The sequence below is a fragment of the Siniperca chuatsi genome, linkage group LG16 (assembly GCF_020085105.1).
Source record: "Siniperca chuatsi isolate FFG_IHB_CAS linkage group LG16, ASM2008510v1, whole genome shotgun sequence".
Taxonomy (NCBI): Eukaryota; Metazoa; Chordata; class Actinopteri; order Centrarchiformes; family Sinipercidae; genus Siniperca; species Siniperca chuatsi.
Window position 1 is genome coordinate 15,772,004 of NC_058057.1, and position 18,094 is coordinate 15,790,097.

The following is an 18,094-nucleotide window of genomic DNA, read 5'->3' on the forward strand; positions in this document are numbered from 1 at the left end:
CCGATATCTCCAAAACTCGGCAACTCGCATCAAAACAATCTAGATGGATAAATAGCACTACAGGTAAGAGGAAAAATACGTATTTTTGATTTTGAGGTGTACTTTAAGGAGTACATACATACATAAAGAAAGCATGGACAGCTGGACATTAGGATTTCAAATTCAATTAATAAGATCAACAACATCTCACTGTAGGAAACACAAAGGTGTAAATAACGAAATGAATGATGGCTGGGGCAGTTGATTGGAACAGAGCCATCATCAGTGTTAGAAGTAACACCTGTGCTTTTCCTTCTTTGATGAGTCAAAATGTCTGCTGTGAAAAAGGACTATTTTACAAAGGCATAACTTTAACAATTAGTTGCCTACAGCACAATAAGCATATTTTGATTACAATTTGCGGAAACAAATATAAAAATGGAATTTCAAATACACATTCATTATAAACATATTAAAAGTCTTTGGTCAATGTCAATTGGTTTACATGGTATGTACAGTACAGTTTGCAAAGAAACTGGAGGAGATGCACGTGGCTCAGCTCAGGTCGTGTTTCTGCCTGGGTGAAAGTCAGGCACAAAATTAGCGGCCACTGTGATCGGGGTAGAGTAGCCGAGGGCAAAATTGTACAGACCAAGCATTAGACACTTCCAGGTGGAGCGCAGTGCCTTGCCAACATTCTGAAAAGACAAAGATATGGCTGTAGATTAATCGTTAATTCTGTAGATTTTAACAATAATGCAATCATCCACATTTTGTAATCTGGTCTGTCAAAGGTAAATTGGTTGTTTCCTCTCACAAATCTCCCACACAATCATGTCATGATCATCTTTATTCCCACATTATTCAGATGATACAAAGCTTTGTCTGTGATCTTTGACAGAATTAGGTTAAATAAATATGGGAATTAAGAATTGACATGAAATCATGCAGAAGCTGTTTGCATATGTAGTGTTTTAGAACAATTGCACCACAGGAGGAGAGGTACAGTCTGTATTCATCCCTAAAATGTAAACAAAAAGTGCTGTGAACACTATTGTCTCCTGTTCTCTTTGGACAGGAAAGGGCTGACCGGGCTGAAGCGGATACAGGAAGTCAGATGTTTTAGGAAAATAGAGCAAAAACAATCCTACTTCCTCAGTGTAGTATGTAAAAATGACTCTACTCACTAGTTGAACTTATTAAAAACTTAAACTTTAAATGGATTATTGAGTCAACTACCAAACTAATGAAATTTTAAAAAAGGGTACAGATTAGTTATAGTAGTTAGTGGACTACCATTTCCAAGGTCAAGAATGAACTTTCACACTTCAAGGATTAATAGCAGACTGTCAGCCTTATCAATATAAATCACACATAAAGCAATTCAAACAGTAAAAAGACTGCTGATTCTCTACACTGTGCTGCATTTGTTCTTAATGAAAAAAAGATCTGATGCTGTGCAAATGATGGATGATTTGTAGGGTAAAGGCCAGTTTCATTATTTTTAGTCAACCGATTTGCATAGATTCATTAGCTTACATTGGTTTCACAGTTTTTCAATAATCATCAATGTATTAGAATAATTTGAATGATGCTGATTGATTGATGCCATATTGAAAATAACTGAAGTTCATATTTCAACTTACCCAAATTGAAACTAGAAGAAAAGACAAAAGGTCGGATCAAGTATCTCCATATACATACACTGTATTTGCAATTTCATCTTCACTGCACATTAAACATTTCAAGCAAAATGTTAAACAGTACTTGCACTTTTTTAAAAACTATATCCTGGATTGTAGTGTAAATATGACTCCACCTGCTAGTTGAACTGATTATTAAACAGCTACTGACAAACACAACCAACTAATAAGAGTCTGTTAATGTTCATGTAAACAAGTGTGCCAGGTCGCGAATATATTTATTGGCATGTTGTTTCAGGTCATAGTTGTAAACCATATCCTTATCAATCACATATATGTTATAAAGTCCAGTAAACAGACCACTGATGTTGTCAAAGGAACTCACCTGTTCATGTCATATGACTGTGCTGGACTTATCCAGAATCAAAAGAATTGAAAGGGTAATGTTGAATTATAAACATGCACACAACACCCAGGTTTAAAGTGATAATTGCAGGAAAGAGTGAAGACACACCAGGAAGTGGTGCACCTTCACTGCATGTCCTGACCTCTACATTGTCTGTTAGGATGTTGTTCTGTCTCTGTCTCTACTGTGTACCAGCAGGCCAAAGAGGTGACACATATGAAACTTTAAAGCTCTTCAGTGAGAATAATCTCTGGCTTTAGTCTGGCTGGGTCAACATGAGCCCCGAAGTCAGACCAGCCATCCAAGATGAGCTGGTGCTGGTTGCCAAAGAGAATACAGCTGTAATATGTATGTGGTTATAATCGCAAGCTTCTATCTTTACTGGGAGAAAAGGTAATCAAGTTTGACACAATTCAGTTGTAAAAGTTTTTTTTTTGACTACTTATTACCTCAATAATCACAAACCTAAGTCTGATTTTATGGGAAAATGGGGATGATTATGCAGCAGCACAGAACACAGTACCAAGACAGCCCACATATTGTGTAAATGACATTTTCCCAGATAATTTATAGCATGAGGGAGACAACAGATTTGTGTAGATGAATTTACCTGAGAATTTAGCAGTTTTTGCAATAATTAACAATTAGAACATTTTGAGGCCATGTCGAAAACAATTGTGGTTCACATTTTAACTTAACCACAGTGAAACTACTATTACAGTGCCTTAAGAATACACACACTGTAAGTTCATTTGGAATATTAACATTTCAAGAAAATGTAAAGAGAGAACACCAACCTTCTTTACTTTTTTGTACATTTCTTTCCTTTTCTTCTTCTCTTCTTTCGCCTTGACTTGTGCCTCATCATCCATCAGCGGCTCATACCTCTCCGGCAGAAATGCAAAATGAATTTCTCTGTGGCACTTCTCATTTTGTCTGCCGTTGTCCCCCACTGGCTGATTATTGTGGCCAGAGTGATAGAGACTCTCTTGGTGATCTGCACAGTCCACATGCCGTTGATATTTCGCTGCTCGTATGTTCAGAGTCTCTGCTGCTGCTGGATTTCTGTCAAACAACCTTGATGTAAGAGATTTGGGCTTCATGTTGTCTGCTTGTTACAGCTCTCAGGGATGTAATAAAAAGTGCCACTTCCCACAGGAGGTCAGGTATGTTGTCAACAGACGTTACTGTGCATGAGTGGAAGTGCATTCCAGTAGACCGCCTTGTGTGGAGGATTTGGCACAGAGCCCTTAAAGGTGCAAATCCTTCCTCCTCACAAGACTGACCTTAATAGGTCTCAGGGTTTCAAGTTGAATGTTTCACTGCAGATCCAAATCAAAATGGCTTTTATCTAGTGAATAATGATTACAGCTGAGGAAAACACCAAGATTACATGTTTACTGTGTCCTGTGATGTTGTCGTAAAAAAGAAAAAAAACTTGAATTACGTCCTCCAGTTCGAGACAGACGTGAGGTGGATAGTAAATGCTAAATGGACTATACTTTTATAGTGCCTTTCTAGTCTTCCGACCACTCAAAGCGCTTCACACACCACATATCACATTCACACACATTCATACACTGATGGCAGATGCTAACTGCTCATCAGTCCAAAGAAACTAACTAATCGGGATAGCAGCCACCCCACTACACACCTGAAATATACTTCAATGCATAAATAAACCCACCAACACTGGATTTGTCTCTTAACATATGTGGTTTAATGAATATTAAATATTGCTTACAATGACATCATTAACCTACATCCTTCAATGTGCCTGTTTTTTCAGCCTTTTAACAGTTAATTTGGCAGTGGATATAAAATACTTGCCCTCCCCCTGTGCATCGCCCCTCAATGTAACTGCTTACAACATGTTATTGGTGCTTGAATTCAGTGCTAAAGTAAAAACATTTAGCACACTGCCTACTAAACAGAACTTTTAACAATTGTTATTGCTTTTGAACACAGGTGGAAGAAATCCTTGAACAATCCAAAGAACATGTGGCTGCACTTCTGCAACATAACTGTTCCCAGAAAACGGGAATCAACATACAACCCTAACATGCCCTGATGCAGCCTGTCCTGGTGTCTGACTGCTGGCAGGTCTTGGCGCCTGCTAATGGTCTCATTACCTCATTTGATGTTAAATTACTAGCTAGCAATACTACTGGTCCTCGTCTTGACGACTTTGTGTGTTGTTTTGGCCGCGGTCTGGATCTTTGAGACGGAGGATGCGGATGATTTTACTCTCTGGAAGAGAACTGAAAAGAAAAAAAAAAGAACAAAAGCAACAAAGATGACAATGTGACCTTTGAGTGGCTTGCACTCTTTCCCAGGGAAACTAAGCAGCATACTAAAATCCCATGGCCTTTACTCCTGAATGGATTACTTTGTCATAGCTAATTTACTAAGTGAATATACAGTAACTAAGTCAATAAATCATATCTCGGTGGTCTAACTGCTTTGATAGTATAAAAGTATATATTAGTATATAAACAAAGAGATGTTGTATCAGTTACTACCTCATGCTCTGTGGGGTGAGGAAAATGAACTGTCTGTAGCGTTGACCAGCAGCCACCTTCAGCATCATGTCCATTGATATCCTCCTGTTCACCATGTCCTGATTGAACAAAACAAAACCTAAGATTCATGTTATCTTTTGATAAATGAGGCTAAACACAGTGGGATAGTTTCTTTAAGTGTCATGCAATGTTACACCTTACATATAAGTTTTCGCCAAACTTCCCCTCCCCCCTCTAATGCGTGTTTAATGCAATGAAACTAGAGATTATTTTAGTTTGCAATTAAGGCAGTGTGCACTCATATCCAGAAATACTTGTCTCTTATTACCATGTAAACATCAAACTCATCAAGGCAGCGAAAAGGCGCCTCTGTGATGGCCCAAAGAGAGAGGACAAAGCAAACAGTGGAGAAGGAGCGCTCGCCTCCGGACAGGGAGCGCATGTCACTCAAGTCAGTCTTGTTTCCCTGGCCTGGCTGCACCTGCAGACAAGTGGATGAGAAATCTTTGCTGTGAGCATTTCACTTAACACCACCTGGCTAAAAAGCTGTAGCAGTAATGTCTCGTGTTTGAGTAATAAAACAAAAGTCATGTAACCTACAGTTCCCAAATGTTACACAAAATAACACATGTACATTTTTAGAGGGAAAATGAAGCTGAAATGTTGTCTGACTGATGAATCAAACGTTCTTCTTACTGAGATGGAGAGGGTTTCATTCTTGTGGTCAAAGGTCATACTTCCAGTGTAGACTCTCTGAGCCAGCATGCTATCAAAGTAGTATTTACAGCGGGCTGAGAGGAACCTGAGACACCAAGAGATGCAAAGAAAAAGGATCAAACGGACAAGGAAAGAAGGATGAAAGAAAGATGATAACAAATTGAGGAACACAGGAGGAGGCAGGGGTCACAATTAACAGTTTCTTTTTTGATTTTGTTAATCCATTTGCTTGAAGAGAAATCTAACTAAATACAACTAAATTAAAGAGTCTTTAATTTCACATTTTCTCTAGCAATGGCAGTGTAAACATTTCCAGGATACAATTTGTCAACAGCTTACCTCCTGAGCTCAGCGTAAACCTGAAGTCTTTGGTTCATAACACTATCCAGACTTTTGATGAAGCTGTTGAGGTTCTTCATTTGCTGTGCCATGTTTTTGTAGTTCTCCAGAGCCTCATGATACTGCCTGGATGTGGGAAAGATAGACAAATGGGAAAAAAGGTGAGAGAGGAAGGTTTACATGTTAAAATGAATTGACTGATGTGTGTGGCAGCTGTACTTCATTTTGTTTTAGTTAAATGAACAAAATTATTTGCGATATTTCATAATTGTGTCAGTGAAGTAAAACAAAATGTTTACACTTATGTCATGACACTACACGGCAATTATTACATTATCATCTAAGTAACAAGTAACATACCTCACGACCTCCTCACGGTCCCCCTGTTGTTCCTGCTGGGTAGTGATCTTAACCTTGAGACGGCTGATCTCACTGTCCAGACTCCTGGCCGTCCGCCGTACTTCCAGGCGCTCTGGAGAGATTTCTGTGGCCTTTGCCACAGATGTCTGAACCGCAGGGTGAAACAAATCATGAATTTCTGAGACTCAAAGCAGGTGAAACTACAATGTACACAATCTATAACATTAATAATTTAATTGTGATCTAAACTCAAAAACATGGTATGCTATAGATTAACAATGCTCCAGAACTTAAAGAACCAAAAATAAAATGTCATTGCTTTTGTCTGAATATTGCGTTACTCTGTGTTGCCATGTGCATATAATGAAAGTATTTCTCTGATCTCAAACTTCTAGGACCAATATTATTACTTCTTCTGAAAGCAGACAGCTCCCCCTCTGGTTTTAAAAAAGCAAAATAAAATGATTTAAATCAGCCATGAAGCCCTGTGATGAACACCTCTGTCTCAGGTTGCCTCGAGTATCTCTGTATGGCATACCTGAAGTTCCTGCTCCTTGCTTTCCAGGCTGGCCTCGAGCGTCTGTATGTTGCGGAGATGCACACTGCGTTTCTCGTCATAGTGTTTCTTGTGATGCTTGCACTTCATCACCTCCTGATCAGTCTTACTCAGCTCCTCCTGTAGTAGGACAACAGGACAAGTACACAAAGAGTAACCACATGAGCTTCTGTGGGCAGCTGAGGCTGTGCTGAGAATAATCACCAATTGACTGGCTCTATGAGTCTTGATTAAGACCTTTATGTAATCAAGTAATAAATGCAAGGTCATTCTTACGGCTCTGGCCTTGTCACACACTGCTCATCGCGTACACAGGTAGAGGTAGGCAGTGTGGCCCAAGCGTTACATTAATGCAAACTTAAAGCATCTTGCAGCTCTTTGGCAGGAAAAGCCTCTCTACACCGGTAATCTAATTAAACCTCATTTATGAGAACAAAGTAAGGAGGTGCTGCACTGACAAGTGCTCTGAACTTGTATTTGAAACAGCAAATATTTTACAGGTGAGGCTAAAATGTGCCACTTGTATTCTGTATCCATTGGCACATATGGTGAGTCAACACATCAATACTTGAGCCAATTTCTAAATGAAAATGAAAACTGCAGAGTGTGTTTTCAAATCAGAATGATTTGGAAGGAAAATCATGTACATACATGGAAATAAATATTACATTATTATTCTTAGTACCCCATTGCCACATAGCTGCCTGTCTCTGCTATAGACTACCTCAAACAGCATTTACAGGGTATGTGTGTTATATTTAGTACAAAGCCTGGAGGATTAACATAACATTTGACTCACCATGTAGGCGTATGACATTAAAAGTTTTTTTTCCCTTAAGAGGCAGAAAAGTTGTTTCATAACTTTGACATGTTGTGATTTGGGAATTCCACAAGTTTTTTGTTTTACTTACAATGAAATTGTAGACATCTGGGGTTGGTCTACAGTTTGTACCTTTATTAAGTCGGCCTCCTCAGCGACCGTGTTGATCTGCTCTTTGTGCTGCTTGTACTTCTGCTCTGCCATCTCATAGGAGGCCTTGTGCTCAGCCATCTGAGCTTGTGCCTCATCGTACTCAGCACGCTTGGACGAGATCTTAGCAACAATCTCCTGAAGATCTTCCTCCTGTTGTAGAGTGGCGACAGCAGCATGTCACATGGAGCGTCTGTGCTTGCTGATTGCAAAAATATTACTGACTTAAATGGGAATTCCTTGGAGATCATACATTTATTGTGGAACCTTTTCTCTATTCAAAATCCCACATTTTCTTGGTCAACTGAGATGAGTACAATTTAAGTCCATCAGGTCTGAGTATTGTATTGCATTGATGTGTTCTGTACAAACCAGGGGCCTGAGGTCCTCTGACTGAGGTTCTTCCACATTTTGTAGGTCTGTCAGCTCCAGTTGTAGCTTTGTTGCCTTTTCCTAGAACAAATACACACACTCCATGAGCAAATTCATTTACATCAGAGTACAATACTAGAAATCTGATTTGGAAATCCATTTTTGATTTAGCAGTTTTATTTTTTATTTTTCCAACTGAAAAGTCATCTGTTTGTTTTATATTCATGCATCTGTTTAAAATAACAGTTTTTACTAAATAATGACAAAATCTGATTTTGTATTGAAACTGAAAATCCAGAAGAAAATGGTTAATCAAAAAACACAAACCCTGATTTGGGTTTATAGACATTTTGTTTCCACCTATTAAGGAAAACATATTCGATATGAGCTATTACTTTTCCTGTCTGACACTCAGAAAGGATAAGGAATTATCATTAGACATTAAATGATTTTCAAATAAGTGGTACAATCCTCATTTCATAACACCCTAGAATCAGACAGAGATTAAAACTGATTTGTGTTACTTTGGTTATCTTCAGCTCTATGTGGGTTCTTCTCAGCAGCCCTTCATTCTGTTTGATGTCTTCATCTAACTTTTTCATCTGTTGCTGGTAGCGAGTCTGCTGACCTTTCTGGTTCTCCATCTCCCTCTGCAGGTGCCTGAGAGAAAAGAGAGGAACCAAGAGAGGGGAAAACAGGGTGAAAGAGACAGAGAAGGTATTAAAATAGAAGAAGCACTGCTTTGTACAACTACTCCCTGTTGTGACATGTAGACTGTGTATATCTTAATAATTGTAGTTAAACAACTCCATAGTTTATAAACTGTATTTCTAAATATAACAAGATATGGTTTCTATGATAACCACCATAGTGTCAAGATACTATTTACACCGTGTCAGTTGTCAACAGACACCAGTAAGTCAGCTGGAGATGGCCCTGGCGACTAAAGGTATCCAGAAGTGAAGTTCTTACCCCGACTTGTTCATCAGGTAAAATTAGTCTCACTGCATGTGCGCACGCACACAGTGACAGTTTGACTTTCTCTGATTTAATTTGTTTAATTTGGTAAGGGATGCCAGCCAGGTCTCCCTCCTGGTCAGATTGGTCAGTCACGTTTTGTAGTTTGTTTGTTTGTTTAAATCAACCTCACAAAGGATGCACACAAACACAAAATTTTAGTTCAACCAAAATTTTCATATGTTTAAAGACTTTCACAAAACTACCCAAAATCCCACAGTCCCAAAGCCCACAAAACAACAAAGAATAACCCAACTCAAAATTCCACTACAGGTTTTCTTTCACACTTTTAGTTCAGGTAAATCCGTTGCCCAAAAAGAAAAAAAAAAAAACAATTAAGTTCAGTTCAGTGGGTGAACTGTAAACAAAGTTAAGTTCAGTTCATAAATTGCAACCAACAAAAAATATTTTCAAGTAAAAGAAATAGTTTTTGCACTCACGGCGTCAAAACAGTCAGTCTGAGAGTCCAGTCCAGGTTTTAGCTGCTGGATTTGTGGTTGACTGACCGGCTTCCATAAACAACTGAGTAGAGTGGTTATGGAGCAATCCGGATAAACGGTTTAAAAGGGATTAAACGACCTTACTCCCGCACAACTGAGTGTGTTGCGCTGGCCAATTTTCTACTGCTCTCCTCCCAAAAAAATGATGACAGATAAACGGATGAGAGTTGAATTGTGGCACAAGCTGAGAATGAATCGGTTAGTAAAGATTGTGAAAATGGGTGTTTCTGGGTGTGTAACCAGGTGGTGAAATCTGGTGACGAAATACAGGTTGTCATAACACACACACACACACACACCTGATCTCCTCCTCAACATCTCCTGAGAGGTAGTTGGCTCTGGTCTGCTCAGCGGTGTAACTACGGTTATTGAAGATCTGATCTCCCTCCTTAGAGAAGGCCTGGGTACAGTTCTGTGGAGGGGTTCTGCCCTGCATCACTCTCCGAGCCTCTGTACGATTCTACACAACCGCATATGCACAGATTCAATAAAAAAATAAAAATAAAATTTCAATACACCAAATCTTCTGAACACTAAAATGTTGACGACAAGGTGCTATACAACTTCCATTAGAAGTGCTAAATCTGAACCCAGGTTATAAGGGTTATATTGTTGTTTTTTGTTGTTTATATTGTATTGTATATATTGTATTACATAATACACCAAAGATATATTTATACGGTCTTTGCAGATAGTTAACATCAGCTTCAAATACATGGCTACATCTCGTGTTACTGGGACTTTTCTGATTGTTACCTTAATGAGTAGAATGCTCTCTATACCCCTTTGATCAATCAGGCAGTTGGCCACAACTGGGTCCTCAATTTCTAGAGCTTGAAGCACGGAGAGGTATTCAGGGTGATTAACGGCCCTGACACAAAAGACAAAACAAATCAAGACCACTACTGATTAAAATTTTTCAGATATTCTTGCACTGTTATAATGTGATACTTCATACAAAATGTATCCTTTAAGTTTAAATTATAGACACAACCCCACCTGTAGCTGGCTTGGTTTCATGTAATTTTATATGTACTCCAATTGCTTAAATCACTCCTGCAGCATAATCAATTTCTGTATACTAATGTGTTTCAAACTGTCATAGTATTGCCACAAACATGGCTAAATACAGTGTGTTGTTCTGTTATAGGGCTGTTGTGTTTGTGAGAAAGCTGTATAAATTTGTCAATGGTGAAAACATGTTATTACTGGAGTACAAGCTTTGATTTAAGCAGTTGTTCTGTGAAGGAGGAAACCTTCAAGTTTAATGTTCTTTTTCCCCCCCAGGCAATGCACTACTAAAACTGAAACAAGCTTTTATTAAATGTTTTTGTGAATATTCTGCATTCTGCACCTCTTTCTTGTGTCATGGACATGTGGGAGGAAATGGCTTGTGATGATGGCAGGTCTACGGCCAGGTGGGAACACTTTGCCCATGAGGCCCTGCAGCACCTTCTCATCCTCGTGGTTATCACAAGTGAAGGCCTGCAGCTGGCCTTTAAGACATACTTCTACAGCCAAGGCTAGCTCTGGGTCCTTCAGGCTAATAAGGTAACCTGTAGAAGGGAAGAAAATATGAAAAGAGAAGGCAAATTAGAAGTGCATTTTTGTCACGGATGTCGCCTTTTGGTTGGGCTTTGGCATGGCTGGTAGAAGGACAAAAAAAAGAGAGAAATGGGGGTTAATAAACCACTTTATGAAAGACAAAGTGACCTTTTAACATGAGTGCAATATTGCTCAGCTTGGATGGCATAGAATGGAAGGAAGAACACATCTTACTACATATTTATCTTATTATACCATCAGCCAAAGGGTACTTTAGCTTTGTGATTAAAAAGAAGCTGAGAAAGTAGTGGGGGCTTGGGTGACAAACATTTTGACATAAACATTTTCACCTATGCACTGTCTTACCCAGAGGTCCTCGAGGTCTTTGCTTGAATTGTCCCCTTTTCTGGGCTTCCTGGATAGCGTTGAGGAGTGCGGGCATGTGCTCTCCAAAACGGCGCAGGCGATTAGACCGACTGCTCTCCATCGTCTGCAGGTTCCTTCTGTTGGCATCAATGGACCTCTGGAGCATTTCCTGCTCTCTCCTGAAGACAAAAGGAGGTGGGTGTTTTCATTATGTCAGAGGCTGTTACTGTTTCAGTTATTATCTCCAGTATGTATCCTACAGACCAATAAATCATGGGTCTCTGGGTTTATTTAGGGCTGGCAGGGAGCTAATTTCTATTTTGACAGAACAGAAGGGATGGATTCACATACTAGCATGATTTGTGAATGTAATCTGTCCAAAAACTCAAATACATTTATTCCAGCTCAACTTCAAAACTCACTGTCAGGCACAGGGTAAGTGGGTTCTTAAGCTACCCCTGGACCAAACTTACTGGTTATGTGTGCATGATTAATTTATCTTCAATGCCCAGTTTCTATTTTCCTACCTCATCTTTCCTTGTTCTTCCTTGGCACGGCTGCAGGCGTGCTGATACTGGTCAATCTGCTGGCCCAGAGTGGAGATCTTGTGTCTCAGGTTTTCCAGCTCAGCCTGTATCTGCTCCAAACGCTCCGTCCGGGCCTGGCTCTCTGCTCCTGTTGTCTGACTGATGCTAGAGGGATAAAAAAAAAAATAATAATAATTTGGAAGAATGACAAAAAGCACTGGGGAATCAACACAGAATGAATACATGTTTAAACTTAAATGCAACACATGAGGACATGAAAACAAGATGAGGTCATACCTCAGCTTGAGATCATTTATCCTTGAGGACAGCTGAACCTTGTCCTTTTCCAGGTCCCTCAGGTTAGCCTTGCATCTGTGGACAGTGACCTAGCTTGTACACATAATTGAAGATTAGAAACACTGGTCAGTTACACAAGCGTCACAATGATAACAATAACTCTAAACAGCTCTGCCCTAGATAATGAAGCAGGAAGTTACAATACACAGCTTTTTACTCTGCTAGACATTTTCAATAAAAAATGTATTGATTCAAGTTTATCTGGATCATTAAACAAAATAAAAACTGAAATTGCAATTTTGAGCTGTTGATTAAATGCCTGTCTATGGCATAGATATATTATATAAATTATTGCCCTACTTCCATTTCCATAACTACCTAATTTGCTGGAGACCTGAACATCCTTGTTGCACTGTAAATAAAGGCTCAATGCCAGTAAAAATCGTATTTGAGGTAACTCCACTTAAGAGGGTCACATCTCTCCATTGCATTCCCTTAACCAACAGTTACAACCCTAAAATCACTTCCAATACTCAAATACTTCCAATAATGAAAGTGACTGAACCCACTGACATTACTATCTGTCTTATAGCCTGACAAGTGCATTGTGTGAATTCTGACCTCGCTGAACTTTAGAGTGGTATTTTGTCTCTGGACCTCGCCCTTGAGCTCAGCACATTTGGGCTGGAGCTCCTGGAGTTGCTGGGTGATCCCCTCCAACTGTTCCTGGATCTGCTTTTGCTTCCTCTCAGCATCCTCGACGTTATTCTGCATTATAAAAAACGAAGAGAAGTCGGGGGTTAAAGGTTAGAGGACAGAAGAGGGCTATCTATGCATGGACAAGTGCAAAGTTGTGGTGTGAACTATCAAACAGAAGTATTTGTTATTCAGTTACTAGTTATACTAAAAACACACACACTTAATGAGACTTGTGTTATCCTTAAAAAAACAACAACAAAAAAAACCCTCGACTTTAGGGGTTATCACTCTTGATGTTGAGAATCAATACACTTGTGTTATATGGTGTTTTTAACTCTTCATTTTATGGTGAATACTACAGATGTAGCTTACCTTCCATTCATCCACCTTCTCATCAAATTTCTCTGTAGCACGTCTGTCTGACCGCAGCTTCTCCTTTACTGGCTCCGACTCCTTCTCCAACTCAATCACCTGCAACATTTCCGCCAATAATATTTAGATGAATGATCTTTTAAGTAATTATTGCACTCATCTAGTTTCATAGGGACATTGGGCAGTGGGTGAAGGGGTTGGGAATTCCAAATTGGGAGAAAAAAAGGCAGAGAAAATTATCTCACCAAAGCCCAAGCCATTTGCTTCTGCAACTCCTCCAGCTTGGTGTGCATTTCATCTAGTGATGCCAGGCTCTTGTAACGGTCCTCTTTCTCCAGGTACTTCCGCTTCAAGTCCTTCAAGCACTGTAACAATCATATAATAATCATATACGGTCATATAAAACATGGTTAAAAAAGAAGAGTAGCTATGCTTTACAAGCTAGCCATCCACAATGAAGTTTTAAAATTGATTGACAGTGTATTATAGTCTCACATCAATATAGTTAAACCTGCAATAATCTCTATAAACAGATATCTGCATATGAATGCACAATATGTAGGCAAGGGACAAGATTTTGGTAGTGTTCGGAAGTGTTCTGGTTTGCGTTGTAGTCCGAGTAGTATTGACCAATCAGCAGGCTTTAGTTGCATGCATGTAAACAGTCCGTGTGGAGAGCAAAAGAGGTGGAACGCAACGAAGCAACATTGCATACATTTGGAGTCGTGTTTCTGGCCACCTAGCAAACACAAGTCCAATATTCACTGTATATATTGTCCAATATTCAGAGCAGTGAGAGTGAACCAGAACAGTACATTTACGGACCAGAATGCTAAACAATGAGCTGAAACTCGCTATAAAGCTCTGTAAAGCCAAGAGAAGCAGCAAATTGCTATGATGATTCTTTATAGGTTCATCATTACGAGTGACCCTTTTCACATTGTCATTTGACACATTGGCTTAACATATCGGTTATAGCTGCTTTAATATAAACATGTCAGGCAGACTAATTCTTACTTCACTATGTTGTCCAACTTTATCCTCTGTGACATGCTTGGTGGTTTTGATGTAGACAAAGTCCTCTCTCATCTGCTCCAGTTGGGTAGCTTTCATAAAAAACTGCAGGGGGGAAGAAAAAAAATCTGTGTGTAACCAAGAAAATCTGTCTCAGTCACAATTCACAAAAAAACAACAACAAAAAAACAGATAAAAGATTCTCATTTAAAAAATGTTGTCATATATACACCTTATATTTGTCCCCCTCTCCTTTGGAGTGCAGGAAGTATTTGCTCATCTCTTGGGTGAGAACTGACACAGGATTGTTGACCTTTGGAAGTAAACAAGTTAATAATGACTCCCTCTCACCAACAGAGTAACAGGGGTTTATCCCTCTGGATTTAATTTTGTTGTAACAAAGTTTAAACAACATTGTATATATTGTATAAGATTTGCATAGCTCATACCTGTATGTTAAAATTGTCCAGGATGGACAGGAGCTCTTCCTTTTTGTTGGAAACAAGTTGACCTGTAAGTGGAGAAAATTGGTGAAAATTTCTTAAAGCTCAATGTGACGTAATCAAATTACTTTTTTCTCTGACCAACGGTTCATAGCCCTGATACTCAGTTTTCTATAATGTCAAAACATGGAAAGGTAGCAAATTCTCACATTTAAAAGGCTGGAACCATCAACTATTTGGCATTTTTGGTGGAAAAATTACTTAAATGATTAATCCATTACCAAAATAGTTGCCAATTAATTTCCTGAATATTGACTCATCGTTTCACCTTTACTGGTGACCATATCTGTTAGTGCGCTCTGCATTTACTTAGGTTTTAAGATAATAAATTGTTTATAAATGTTTTAAGGTGGTTAACAATTAAAATGACTACTTAAAAATGGTCTCTTGCCAAAACACAAGAGTAATCCATAACTCTTTATGGTCTTTACCTGATTTGCTCCTCAGTTTATAGGTTCTCAATCCCTCACGTGTTATTCTCAGGTCCACAATGATGGCTGGACCATACACCTCAGGTTTGAAAGCGTCTCTTCCTTTGTTACGCAGGGTGATTGATACATCAGCTGAGCTGAGGAAACAGAAACACACATTAAATCTATTGCTAGTCAAGTGACCCAACTTTTAATTGTAGTTACCTTTGCATGTGACACTTGGCACAATTTTATTCTACCAGATTATGGTAGAATTTGAGTCCTACTCTCTCAAAGAGAAAAGACAACAGATACTTGATGCATTCTCAAATTTGTAGTGCTAGTAAGCAAAAAAGCCTTAATGGAGGATTTGTTTCCACTAGAATTTTTTTAAGATGCCGGGTGGGGGTGTAAGGAGTCACATGAGGTCATACTCACTGAATTTTGCCTAAATTGACAGGCCCTTAAAGGCAACTACAACCTGTCTCAGAAAGAGCATGACAAAAAAGAATGTACATCACATGATGTGGTGCAAGATTTACCTTTCTCCTTCCTTCACAAAACCCTTGAGGGATGATCCTCTGTTTGTGGCCTGTGCATTCCCGCCTAAAGCAACTATGAGAGCTGTCAGAATGGCACTCTTTCCACCTGTCACACAAGCAGTTTGTGCACAGAAAAAAAATATTTAGTCAATGTAATAAACAATAGAATTAAATGGAAGACAGAGACAAAAGAACAGAGGGTATTCCAGAAAGAAAGTTAACCTATAGTAAAAAGCCTGACTTAAGTTTACATAAATACATTATTCAGGTTTAAGGCATTACACAGATCCAACTTAGGGCTAACAAGATCATTCATGATAAATGCACTTGCACAACTTAAAACTACAGGCTTGAGAAGTCAAGCACTGATCACATCAATTAATGGTGGATATTTACAGAGACACCTGTGATTTGATGGCCACAGAGCAGCACGTTAAACACATAGTATGAAAAAATAAATACTGTACAGAAAGAAAAGCTAAATCCACCACCACAAACAAAACCAAAATCTAATTGTTTATTGTAGAGTTGATTAAACCAAAATCACGCCGTAAGTAATGACAAATTAGCTCATTGTATCTATGTGTGCTCATCTCTTATAATCTTGCTGACATGGGACTGAGATGAATATGAAACATTGTTTACCTGATGGAAGTACCAAAATCTTTAAGATTTAACAGCGTTAAACAATTTTTAAATACTACAACAAAATTATTTGTGAGCTTAATAGTTCTCACTTTCTGGTTACTAGAAAAATATTTTCTATACAGAACACGTAGTATGTGACACACCAGCTTCGATATGGTAATGGCTGTCTGCCCCTTTTAAATTATTATCTTAGTAAAATGTTAAATTTAGTAACCTCTTATTTTTTTATTTAGCCTGTATGGCATTTGAAATGAGAGTTAAAGGTGAGCGTGCTATGTTGAAAATGTGGCTATGATCCTAATGTTGTCAATTATTTAATTACACTATTTCTATTAAAAATCACTAATAATGTTAAAAAATGTGTTTATCTCCTTTAAAATAAAAACAAAACCATTCGCTAAAATTGGTATGTAACGGCTATACATCGAAATGCCGCTGATCTTTATATTAAAATAGGCAATCTGACATATGGTCATATAATAACTTGATAAAAACCTGCCGTGACACAGCGTCAGTAGCTGAACCCCATGATAGAGAGTATAGCCTGTAGACTGGTCTGGGACAAGGGGCTATGATCATGTTAACCTTCCATATAACTGTTTAGGGCAAGTTGAGGGCATCAGTTGCCATAGTAACAGACACAGACCTTCACTAAACCTGGTTTCGGGAATGGGAAACAAGGATTTCTCTTAATTTCAGTTCAAAAGATCTGAATACTTTATCAATTCTCTTTTCTGGAATACTCTACTGGTTAAATGGTAACACTTACTTCCATTGTTGCCAACAACAAAGTTGACATTGGAACCAAAAGTGAAAGGGCCGAGGTTTGAGTGGCACATGAAGTTCTTCAGTGTGATGCTCTCCACAATCCCTGCGTCACTCACCACCTCACCAGCACACTGCACCTAACCACAAGTTATTTATTTATTTGTCACTTCTCTGCAATACACGCCACATATGACACACACGTAATATAGCTAGCTATTGAGTTTCTTATCTATTTCTAACAATCAACAAAAAACGGTTGTAATTTCTGTCACGGCCGTTAGAACAAAAGTTCTAACGGCCGTGACAGTACAAACCTGTTTATTCAGTAGATGATCTCCCTGGTCACTATCATAAACATTTGCATCTTCCACTTCTTCCTCCACCGCAGGTCTGACCCGTTTGTGGGGGTTATCACTGACGGAGTTGCTTTTCCTTTTAGACATTTGGGGCACCAAATCTACGTTTGAGGAGAAAGGAAACTGAAAGAGAACACACACCATAAGTTAGTTCCTAGCATAGAGCCAAGCTGTTTCTTGAACTTTAAACAGCGACTCTTGTTCTCCAGCTAAAACGATTAGCTATCGTCACAATTGTTGGCTTTGTTAACCTAGTTCGCGTAATGTCTTTCGGCAACCGACTTTCAGAATAGCGGCCGCAGGTAAAGCAAAAACAGTGACAACAGTAACGTTAGCAAGTCACAACAGGTTAGCCACGTTACTAAACTAGCTTAGCTGGCTAACTAACGCTACAAGCTAAACAGAACGTTTCACTCAGAACTATCTAGCCAGACAGTAGATGAGTATGTTGTGGTTAGTTTTGCGTCGTTATAAGAAATTGCAAGGACTGGTATGATAGCTTATGGAGTGACTGCTTACCTAGTTTGCAGCAGCCGTACACAATACAGCTGATAGGGAGGACCACCAGAACACTTATCGAATTCGCGCCCACTACCGGGAAATCTCGCGTGGATATAAACTATATAGTATATGTACTATATATGTAACTTTAGCATATCAGTAAAC

The 18,094-nt window shown here is 38.9% G+C and overlaps 2 protein-coding genes across 4 annotated transcripts; both read right to left on the minus strand.

The window, feature by feature from the left end:
• On the minus strand, positions 1 to 3,270 carry LOC122863657 (uncharacterized protein C1orf115-like). Of its 2 annotated transcripts, XM_044170339.1 has the most exons (3): positions 2,826 to 3,270; positions 1,626 to 1,636; positions 540 to 677 (listed from the first exon to the last, which is right to left on the minus strand). In XM_044170339.1, exons 1-3 carry the CDS (start codon positions 3,129 to 3,131, stop codon positions 638 to 640), a joined length of 357 nt encoding a protein of 118 aa, XP_044026274.1. In that variant the 5' UTR covers positions 3,132 to 3,270; the 3' UTR covers positions 540 to 637. The 2 variants fall into 2 exon arrangements, with proteins under 2 accessions (XP_044026273.1, XP_044026274.1); XM_044170338.1 differs by lacking the exon at positions 1,626 to 1,636 and having other exon boundaries at positions 1 to 677; positions 2,826 to 3,241.
• A 455-nt stretch (positions 3,271 to 3,725) lies between these two features.
• Positions 3,726 to 18,050, minus strand: si:dkey-119f1.1 (Structural maintenance of chromosomes protein 6-like). 2 transcript variants are annotated; one of them, XM_044170333.1, is made up of 27 exons: positions 17,948 to 18,050; positions 17,387 to 17,551; positions 17,074 to 17,209; positions 15,657 to 15,762; positions 15,136 to 15,272; positions 14,651 to 14,712; positions 14,434 to 14,514; positions 14,205 to 14,306; positions 13,433 to 13,552; positions 13,188 to 13,286; positions 12,738 to 12,884; positions 12,117 to 12,205; positions 11,820 to 11,984; positions 11,293 to 11,471; positions 10,736 to 10,937; positions 10,138 to 10,252; positions 9,681 to 9,841; positions 8,389 to 8,524; positions 7,865 to 7,945; positions 7,475 to 7,645; positions 6,505 to 6,642; positions 5,967 to 6,112; positions 5,607 to 5,732; positions 5,247 to 5,352; positions 4,879 to 5,031; positions 4,551 to 4,648; positions 3,726 to 4,289 (listed from the first exon to the last, which is right to left on the minus strand). In XM_044170333.1, exons 2-27 carry the CDS (start codon positions 17,513 to 17,515, stop codon positions 4,193 to 4,195), a joined length of 3,282 nt encoding a protein of 1,093 aa, XP_044026268.1. In that variant the 5' UTR covers positions 17,516 to 17,551; positions 17,948 to 18,050; the 3' UTR covers positions 3,726 to 4,192. The 2 variants fall into 2 exon arrangements, with proteins under 2 accessions (XP_044026268.1, XP_044026269.1); XM_044170334.1 differs by lacking the exon at positions 17,948 to 18,050 and adding an exon at positions 17,680 to 17,823.
• Between the last annotated feature and the right edge of the window lie 44 nt (positions 18,051 to 18,094).